We start from the raw sequence: 9,901 nt of genomic DNA, 5'->3' as shown, positions 1-9,901 counted from the left end.
CATCCCAGTTTGTCCCAGCTCACTCTGCACTGGTTTGGGCCCAGTTTATCCCAGTTTATCCCAGTTCACTCTGCACTGGTTTGGGCCCAGTTTATCCCAGTTTATCCCAGTTCACTCTGCACTGGGTTGGGCCCAGTTTATCCCAGTTCACTCTGCACTGGTTCGGGCCCAGTTTATCCCAGTTTGTCCCAGTTTACTCTGCACTGGTTCAGGCCCACTTTGTCCCAGTTTGTCCCAGTTCACTCTGCACTGGTTCGGGCCCAGTTTATCCCAGTTTATCCCAGTTCACTCTACACTGGTTCAGGCCCAGTTTATCCCAGTTTATTCCAGTTCACTCTGTACTGGTTCGGGCCCAGTTCCGCCTTTAGCCCCGCCCCCTCCAGCCCCAGCCAATCAGCGCTCACCCCGCCTGGCACAGCAGCCAATGGCAGCGCGGGAGGGGGCGGGAGTTCCGTTACCATGGGAACGAGCGGGCTGCGTCGCCATGGCAACGGCCGAGGGCGCTTCCCGCTTCCTGTTCCCGCCCGCTGCCGCTCTCAGCCAATCAGCGCTCGCGGCGCGGGGCGCGCCGGCCAATGGGAGCGCGGCGGGGGCGGGAGCAGCGTTGCCACGGGGACGGGCCCGCGCGGTCGCCATGGCAACGGGGGCGGCCGGGCCTGAGGCGGAAAAAGCGAGAAAAAGGTAAAAAATCAATCAAAGAAAGCGCTTTTTGTGTGGGGATGGGAGGGACTGGGGGGGACTGGGAGCACTGGGATCCCCTCAGGATGCTCGCGGGGCCGTTGGGCAGCCGAGGTTTCCCTGCCAGGACCCCAGAGAGCCGTGACGGGGCCGTGACGTCATCGCCATCCCCGCGCCGTCGTCAACGTCCCCGATGACATCACCGCTGTCCCCGATGACGTCACCGCGGTCAGCCCCGTGGGGGAGGGGACATCGGGGCCATCGGGGCCATCGGGGCCGTCGGGGCCAGCGCCCCCCGTGCCGCCGCTGGCCGAGGTGGCCCCACGGTGGCCCCGCTGTCCCCGAGGATGGCGGCCCCGAGGGCCTGGAGCTGCGACAGCCACGGGCCCAGGGACCCTGCGGGGACAGCCAGGGACACTCGGGGACACGTTTGGGGACACGCTCGGGGACACTCGGGGACACGCTCGGGGACACTCGGGGACACGTTTGGGGACACGCTCGGGGACACTCGGGGACACGCTCGGGGACACGCTCGGGACACGCTCGGGGACGTTCGGGGACACGTTTGGGGACACGTTCGGGGACGTTCGGGGACACGCTCGGGGACACTCGGGGACACTCGGGGACACGCTCGGGGACACGTTCGGGGACAACTTTGGGGACACCTTTGGGGATGTTCAGGGACACATTTGGGGACACGTTTGAGGACACGTTTGGGGACACATTCGGGGACGTTTGGGGACGTTCGGGGACACATTTGGGGACACATTTGAGGACACGTTTGAGGACACGTTTGAGGACACATTTGGGGCCGCTCAGGGACACGTTTGGGGACGTTTGGGGATGTTTGGGGACACGTTCGGGGACACATTTGGGGACACATTTGGGGACACGTTCAGGGACACGTTCGGGGACGTTCGGGGACACGTTTGGGGACACATTTGGGGACACATTTGAGGACACGTTTGAGGACACGTTTGGGGCCGCTCAGGGACACGTTCGGGGACACGTTCGGGGACACGTTCGGGGACACATTTGGGGACACGCTCGGGGACACGTTCGGGGACACATTTGGGGACACGTTCGGGGACACGTTCGGGGACACATTTGGGGACACGCTCGGGGACACATTCGGGGCCGCACCCACCTGTGCCCGCGGCTGCTCCGGTCCCGTCCCTTCCCTTGGTGGCCTCAAGGGGACACCGGGGGGGTGACACGGGGACAGAGCCACCCCCGGTGCCACCCCGGTGCCACCTCGCCTCCGGGGCCGCCGCGCTGGGGACACAGGGACACAGGGGACACCGGGGACACAGGGACACAGGGGACACAGGGGACATTGGGGACACAGGGACACAGGGGACACCGGGGACACAGGGACACAGGGGACACAGGGGACATTGGGGACACAGGGGACACAGGGGACACCGGGGACACAAGGGACACAGGGGACACCGGGGACACAGGGACACAGGGACACAGGGGACATTGGGGACACAGGGACACAGGGGACATTGGGGACACAGGGACACAGGGGACAAAGGGGACACAAGGGACAAAGGCTCCGCGTCACCCCCGGGGTCACCGATGGCCCCGGTGCCACCCCCTGCTGTCCCCAGTGCCACCACAGTGTCCTCAGTGCCACCCCAGTGCCACTCACCTGCTGTCCCCAGTGTCCCCAGTGTCCCCAGTTCCACCCCAGTGCCACTCACCTGCTGTCCCCGCTGTCCCCAGTGCCACCCCAGTGTCCCCGGTGCCACCCCAGTGCCACTCACCTGCTGTCCCCAGTGCCACCCCAGTGTCCCTGGTGCCACCCCAGTGCCACTCACCTGCTGTCCCCAGTGCCACCCCAGTGTCCCTGGTGCCACCCCAGTGCCACTCACCCGCTGTCCCCCACTGTCCCCGGTGCCACCCCAGGATCCCTGCTGCCACCCCAGTGCCACCCCAGTGTCCCCAGTGCCACCCCAGTGCCACTCACCCGCTGTCCCCCAGTGTCCCCAGTGCCACCCCAGTGTCCCCAGTGCCACCCCAGTGTTCCCAGTGCCACCCTGGTGCCACTCACCCGCTGTCCCCCGCTGTCCCCTCCGGCTCCCGCTGCCACCGGAGCCGCCCCGAGGCCACCAGCGCTGGGGACAGGGGACACTGGCACGGGGACACCGGGCCCCGCCGCCCCCAGAGTGTCCCCAGCGCCCCCAAACTGTCCCCAATGTCCCCAAACTGTCCCCAATGTCCCCAAGGTGTCCCCAAGGTGCCCCAACCCCCCCAGGTGTCCCCACAGCGTCCCCAACCCCCCCCCGGTGTCCCCAGTGTCCCCTCAATGCCCCCAAAGTGTCCCCAACCCCCCCAGCTGTCCCCAAAATGTCCCCAAAGTCCCCCCCTAAGGTGCCCCCAACCCCTCTGGGTGTCCCCAAGGTGTCCCCCGGGTGTCCCCACCCCCCCCATTGTCCCCAGGATGTCCCCAGCTGTCCCCCATTGTCCCCAGGTGTCCCCCGGGTGTCCCCCCCATTGTCCCCATTGTCCCCAGGTGTCCCCCGGGTGTCCCCCCCATTGTCCCCAATGTCCCCACCCGTCACTCGGTGCCCGGCCCGTTCCAGGCGCTCGCTGAGGGTCCCCAGGGCCCCGAGGGCTGCGCTGAGCTCGGCCTGGGAGCCCCAGAGCCTGGGGGAGGGACAGAGCAGTGACCTCCCAGTGCCACCAGTGCCCTCCCAGTGCCACCAGTGTCAGCAGTGCCCTCCCAGTGCCACCAGTGCCCTCCCAGTGCCACCAGTGCCACCCGCAGAACCACAGCCTGGGAGCCCCAGAGCCTGGGGGAGGGACAGAGCAGTGACCTCCCAGTGCCACCAGTGCCCTCCCAGTGCCACCAGTCCCTCTCAGTCCCTCCCAATCCCCTCCCAGTTCCCTCCCAGTCCCCTCCCAGTTCCCTCCCAATCCCCTCCCAATCCCCTCCCAGTCCCCTCCCAGTCCCCTCCCAGTTCCATCCCAGTCCCATCCCAATCCCCCCCAGTCCCACCCAGTCCCTCCCATTCCCCCCAGTCCCCTCCCAGTTCCATCCCAGTCCCATCCCAATCCCCCCCCAGTCCCACCCAGTCCCTCCCAGTCCCTCCCAGTCCCCTCCCAGTCCCTCCCAGTTCCCTCCTGGTACCCCACACTTCTCTCCCAGTCCCCCCCAGTCCCTCCCAGTTCCCCCAGTACCGGCTCAGGGCCCGGCCCAGTTCCCCCAGGGCCTCCTCAGCCACCTCCGCCCGGCGCCGCTCCCGGGACACAGCCTGGGCACGGAGCGGGCCCGGGGTCACCGAGGGCCACCAAAGTGTCACCGAGGGCCACCAAAGTGTCCCAAAGTGTCACCGAGGGCCACCAAGGGCCACCAAGTGTCACCAAGGGCCACCAAAGTGTCCCAAAGTGTCACCGAGGGCCACCGAGGGCCACCAAGTGTCACCAAGGGCCACCAAAGTGTCCCAAAGTGTCACCGAGGGCCACCGAGGGCCATGAAGGTGTCCCCAAAGTGTCCCCAAAATGGCCCCAAAGTGCCACCAAGGGCCACCAAATGTCCCCAGAATGTCCCCAAAATGTCCCAAAGTGTCCCTAAAATGTGCCCAAAATGTCCCCAAATGGACCAAAAATGTCCCCAAAGTGTCCCGAAAATGTTCCAAAATGCCCCAAAATGTCCCCAAAATGCCCCATAATGTCCCCAAAGTGTCCCAAAATGTCCCCACATGGCCCCAGGTGTCCCCTCTGTCCCTCTGTCCATCCATCCCCTCTCTGTCCGTCCGTCCTTTCCCCCCTCTCTGTCCCCCCATCCGTCCGTCCGTCCATCCCCACCTCTCCCCCTGTCCGTCTGTGCCCCTGTCCGTCCGTCCGTCCATCCCCACCTGTCCCCTCTCTGTCCCTCTGTGCCCCTGTCCGTCCGTCCGTCCGTCCCCACCTGCTCCCGCAGCCGCTGCTCCTCTCCCCTGCTCAGGCTCAGCCGCAGCAGCAGCTCCAGAACCTTCCGGCGCCAGCGCCGCAGCAGCACCTGGGCACCAAACAATGCACCTGGGCACCCAAAAACTCACCTGGGCACCCAAAAATACACCTGGGCACCCAAAAACTCACCTGGGCACCCAAAACCTCACCTGGGCACCCAAAAAACTCACCTAGGCACCCAAAAACTCACCTGGGCACCCAAAAACCTCAGCTGGGCACCCAAAAACTCACCTGGGCACCCAAAAACCTCAGCTGGGCACCCAAAAACTCACCTGGGCACCCAAAAATACACCTGGGCACCCAAACCTCACCTGGGCACCCAAAAACCTCAGCTGGGCACCCAAACCTCACCTGGGCACCCAAAAACTCACCTGGGCACCCAAAAACCTCAGCTGGGCACCCAAAAATACACCTGGGCACCCAAAAACCTCAGCTGGGCACCCAAAATGCACCTGGGCACCCAAAAACTCACCTGGGCACCCAAACCTCACCTGGGCACCCAAAAACCTCAGCTGGGCACCCAAAAATACACCTGGGCACCCAAAAACCTCAGCTGGGCACCCAAAAACTCACCTGGGCACCCAAAAATACACCTGGGCACCCAAAAATACACCTGGGCACCCAAACCTCACCTGGGCACCCAAAAACCTCAGCTGGGCACCCAAACCTCACCTGGGCATCCAAAAATGGACCTGGGCACCCAAAAACCTCAGCTGGGCACCCAAAAATACACCTGGGCACCCAAAAATACACCTGGGCACCCAAACCTCACCTGGGCACCCAAAAACCTCAGCTGGGCACCCAAACCTCACCTGGGCACCAAACAATGCACCTGGGCACCCAAAAACCTCAGCTGGGCACCCAAAAATACACCTGGGCACCCAAAACCTCACCTGGGCACCCAAACCTCACCTGGGCACCCAAAAACTCACCTGGGCACCCAAAAACCTCACCTGGGCACCCAAAAATACACCTGGGCACCCAAAAACCTCACCTGGGCACCCAAAAACTCACCTGGGCACCCAAAAACACACCTGGGCACCCAAAATGCACCTGGGCACCCAAAATGCACCTGGGCACCCCAAAAATGGTCTCCTCCCAGTCCCTCCCAGTTCTCCCAGGTGGGGGGGACTGGGAGGGACTGGGAGAGACTGGGAGCACTGGGAGGGGTTACTGGGAGTCACTGGGAGTTATGGGGAGTTACTGGGAGTCACTGGGAGGTAACTGGGAGTCACTGGAGGGGGTAACTGGGCGCTACTGGGTGTTACTGGGAGGTCACTGGGCGTAACTGGGAGTCACTGAGGGGGTAACTGGGTGTTACTGGGAGCACTGGGGGGATAACTGGGAGTCACTGGGAGTCACTGGAAGTTACTGGGAGTCACTGGCAGGGTAACTGAGAGTTACTGGGAGTTATGGGGAGTTACTGGGAGGTAACTGGGAGTTACTGGGGGAGTCACTGGGCGCTACTGGGCACTACTGGGAGGTCACTGGGCATAACTGGGAGTCACTGAGGGGGTAACCGGGCGTTACTGAGAGTTACTGGGAGGTCACTGGGTGTTACTGGGAGCACTGGGGGGGTAACTGGTAGTTACTGGGCATTACTGGGAGTCACTGGCAGGGTAACTGGGAGTTACTGGGAGCACTGGGGGGCCAACTGGGAGTCACTGGGAGTTACTGGGAGTCACTGGCAGGGTAAGTGGGAGTTACTGGGGGGGTAACTGGGAGTTACTGGGAGGTCACTGGGAGGTCACTGGGAGTTACTGGGAGTTACTGGGAGCACTGGGAGTCACTGGGGGCATTACTGGGCGTTACTGGGAGCACTGGGAGTCACTGGGGGCGTTACTGGGGGCGTTACCGGGAGCACTGGGAGTTACTGGGGGGATAACTGGGCATTACTGGGGCGGTAAATGGGAGTCACCGGGGGCGTTACTGGGGGCGTTACTGGGAGTACTGGGGGGGGTAACTGGGAGTCACTGGGGGCGTCACTGGGGGCGTCACTGGGAGTACTGGGGGTGTTACTGGGAGCACTGGGGGGGGTAACTGGGAGTCACTGGAGGCGTTACTGGGGGCGTTACTGGGAGCACTGGGAGTCACGGGGGGGTAACTGGGAGTCACTGGGGGCGTTACTGGGGGCGTTACTGGCAGTACTGGGGGCGGTAACTGGGAGTCACTGGGGGCGTCACTGGGGGCGTCACTGGGAGCACTGGGGGGGGTAATTGGGAGCACTGGGGGGGGTAATTGGGAGTCACTGGGGGCGTTACTGGGAGCACTGGGAGTCACTGGGGGGGTAACTGGGAGTCACTGGGGGCATCACTGGGAGCACTGGGGGTGTTAGTGGGAGCACTAGGGGGGGTAACTGGGAGTCACTGGAGGTGTTACTGGGAGCACTGGGAGTCACTGGGGGCGTTACTGGGAGCACTGGGGGGGTAACTGGGAGTCACTGGGGCATTACTGGGAGCACTGGGGGGGTAACTGGGAGTCACTGGGGGCGTTACTGGGAGCACTGGGAGGCCTCACCTGCTCTGGGCTTGGCTCCGCCCCCTCCATGCCGAGGCCCCGCCCCCTCCAGGCCGCGAGCTCCTCCTCCAGGACCTGGCCACGCCCCCTTTCCTCAGCAAGCTCCGCCTCCAGGCGCTGGCCACGCCCCCTTTCCTCAGCGAGCTCCGCCTCCAGGCGCTGGCCACGCCCCCTTTCCTCAGCAAGCTCCTCCTCCAGGACCTGGCCACGCCCCCTTTCCTCAGCGAGCTCCGCCTCCAGGCGCTGGCCACACCCCCTTTCCTCAGCGAGCTCCGCCTCCAGGCGCTGGCCACGCCCCTTTTCCTCAGCGAGCTCTGCCTCCAAGCGATGGCCACGCCCCCTCAGGGCCTCAAGCTCCGCCTCCAGTGCGAGACCCCGCCCCCTTTCCTCAGCAAGCTCCGCCTCCAGGCGCTGGCCACGCCCCCTTTCGATCTCAAGCTCCGCCTCCAGGTGCTGGCCACGCCCCCTCAGGGCCTCAAGCTCCGCCCCCAGGGACCTGGGAATGGGAAATGGGATTACTGGGAGCACTGGGAGGGGGGAATGGGGGTACTGGGAGGGGGAAATGGGGGCACTGGGAGCACTGGGAGGACGGAATGGGAGCACTGGGAGCACTGCGAGGGGGAATGGGGGCACTGGGAGCACTGGGAGGGGAAATGGGGGCAATGGGAGGGGGAAATGGGGGCACTGGGAGCACTGGGAGGGCACTGGGAGCCACTGGGAGGGGGAATGGGGGCACTGGGAGGAGGGAATGGGGGCACTGGGAGGAGGGAATGGGAGCACTGGGAGGACTGGGAGGGGGAATGGGGGCACTGGGAGGGGGAAATGGGGGCACTGGGAGCACTGGGAGGGGGCACTGGGAGCACTGGGAGGGGGAATAGGGGCACTGGGAGGAGGGAATAGGAGCACTGGGAGCACTGGGAGGGGGAATGGGGGCAGTGGGAGGAGGGAATGGGAGCACTGGGAGGGGGAATGGGGGCACTGGGAGGGGGAAATGGGGGTACTGGGAGCACTGGGAGGGGGAATGGGGATACTGGGAGGGGGAATGGGGGCACTGGGAGCACTGGGAGGGGAAATGGGGGTACTGGGTGGGGGAATGGGGGCACTGGGAGCACTGGGAGGTTACTGGGAGGTTCCTGGGAGTCTCACCTGGGGCGCAGCACGAAGTGGGAGGGAGGAACGAGGCCCCCCAGACTGGGAGGGCGTAACTGGGAGCACTGGGAGGCACTGGGAGCACTGGGAGGGGGTAACTGGGAGGAGGCACTGGGAGCACTGGGAGGGGGTAACTGGGAGGCACTGGGAGCACTGGGAGGGGGTAACTGGGAGCACTGGGAGGCACTGGGAGGGGGTAACTGGGAGGCACTGGGAGGGCCCCGCGGGCCCGGGCGGGGCTCGGCCATGGGCGACCTGTGAGGGGAGAGTTCCCAGTAAGGACCAGTACGGACCAGTACAGCCGGTCCCCGGCCCCAGTAACCCCCAGTTCCCCCTCCCCAGTCCCCCCCAGTACCTCCCAGTTCCCCGCGCGGTGCACGCCGGGAAGGCGCCGCCGCCGCCTCCGCCGCTTTCCCGCCCTCCCGCCTCAGCCAATCAGCGCGCGGCACCCCCTCCGCGCCGGCCAATCAGAGGCGGCGGCTCGCAAGCCCCGCCCCTCGCTGATAGGGCGCCGCAAGGGTGGGTGGGCGGGGCAACGCTCGTCGCCCCGCCCGCCTGGTGAATGGACCAATCAGAGCTCGGGGGCGGGGCCAAAAGGGAATCGGGTCCTGGAAGGGGAAATGAGGCGCTGAGGCGGTCTCGGAAGGGTAAATCGGGGTTCTGAGGGGGTGAAGGGGGTCGGGGAAGGGTAAATGAGGTCTGGAGGGGATAACGGGGTCCTGAAAGGGAAAACGGAGCCTGAGGGGGGGTTAATGCGGTCCGGGGGAGGGTCCTGGAAGGGCAAATCAGGGTCCTGAGGATGTAAATGGGAGCTTAGGGGGGTCCTGGAAGAGTAAATGGGGCTCTGGAAGGGTGAACCAGGCTCCTGAGGTGGGCACGGGGTCCTGGCAGGGAAACCTCAGCTGCGCAAAGGCCCCGCGAGCATCCTGAGGGGAGCCAAGTGTCCCCAGTCCCTCCCAGTCACCCCCAGCCCCCCCCAGTCCGCCCCCAGTCCCTCCCAGTCCCCCCAGTCCCTCCCATCCCCACACAAAAAGCGCTTTCTTTGATTGATTTTTTACCTTTTCCCCGCTTTTTCCGCCTCAGGCCCGGCCGCTCCCGTTGCCATGGCGACCGCGCGGGCCGTCCCCATGGCAACGCTGCTCCCGCCCCCGCCGCGCTCCCATTGGCTGGCGCGCCCCGCGCCGCGAGCGCTGATTGGCTGAGAGCGGCAGCGGGCGGGAACAGGAAGCGGGAAGCGCCCTCGGCCGTTGCCATGGCGACGCGGCCCGCTCGTTCCCATGGTAACGGAACTCCCGCCCCCTCCCGCGCTGCCATTGGCTGCTGTGCCAGGCGGGGTGAGCGCTGATTGGCTGGGGCTGGAGGGGGCGGGGCTAAAGGCGGAACTGGGCCCGAACCAGTACAGAGTGAACTGGGATAAACTGGGATAAACTGGGCCTGAACCAGTGTAGAGTGAACTGGGATAAACTGGGATAAACTGGGCCTGAACCAGTACAGAGTGAACTGGGATAAACTGGGATAAACTGGGCCCAAACCAGTGCAGAGTGAACTGGGATAAACTGGGATAAACTGGGCCTGAACCAGTACAGAGTGAATCGGG

The 9,901-nt window shown here is 64.8% G+C and overlaps 1 protein-coding gene across 1 annotated transcript; it reads right to left on the bottom strand.

Annotated features, from left to right (window-relative positions):
* Nucleotides 1–688: 688 nt before the first annotated feature.
* Nucleotides 689–9,418, bottom strand: LOC116436896 (inner centromere protein-like). The gene is made up of 9 exons (XM_032094338.1): nt 9,363–9,418; nt 8,302–8,559; nt 7,156–7,651; nt 4,598–4,687; nt 3,868–3,941; nt 3,242–3,333; nt 2,738–2,801; nt 1,826–1,953; nt 689–1,074 (listed from the first exon to the last, which is right to left on the bottom strand). Exons 1-9 carry the CDS (start codon nt 9,407–9,409, stop codon nt 908–910), a joined length of 1,416 nt encoding a protein of 471 aa, XP_031950229.1. The 5' UTR covers nt 9,410–9,418; the 3' UTR covers nt 689–907.
* Nucleotides 9,419–9,901: the final 483 nt, after the last annotated feature.

This window comes from Corvus moneduloides, chromosome 31, assembly GCF_009650955.1.
Source record: "Corvus moneduloides isolate bCorMon1 chromosome 31, bCorMon1.pri, whole genome shotgun sequence".
Taxonomy (NCBI): domain Eukaryota; kingdom Metazoa; phylum Chordata; class Aves; order Passeriformes; family Corvidae; genus Corvus; species Corvus moneduloides.
Note: the sequence above shows the minus strand (reverse complement) of the source record. Positions and strands in the feature narration are given on the sequence as shown.

What these genes read in the sequence shown, in the direction of transcription:
- LOC116436896 (XM_032094338.1), bottom strand. Translation starts at nt 9,409, where the DNA reads ATGGCAACGGGAGCGGCCGGGCCTGAGGCGGAAAAAGCGGGGAAAAG. An exon ending in CACTTCGTGCTGCGCCCCAG is followed by an intron (nt 7,652 to 8,301) that starts GTGAGACTCCCA and finishes TCCCATTCCCAG; the next exon opens with GTCCCTGGGGGCGGAGCTTG. An exon ending in CTGGGCCGGGCCCTGAGCCG is followed by an intron (nt 3,334 to 3,867) that starts GTACTGGGGGAA and finishes TCCCTCCCCCAG; the next exon opens with GCTCTGGGGCTCCCAGGCCG.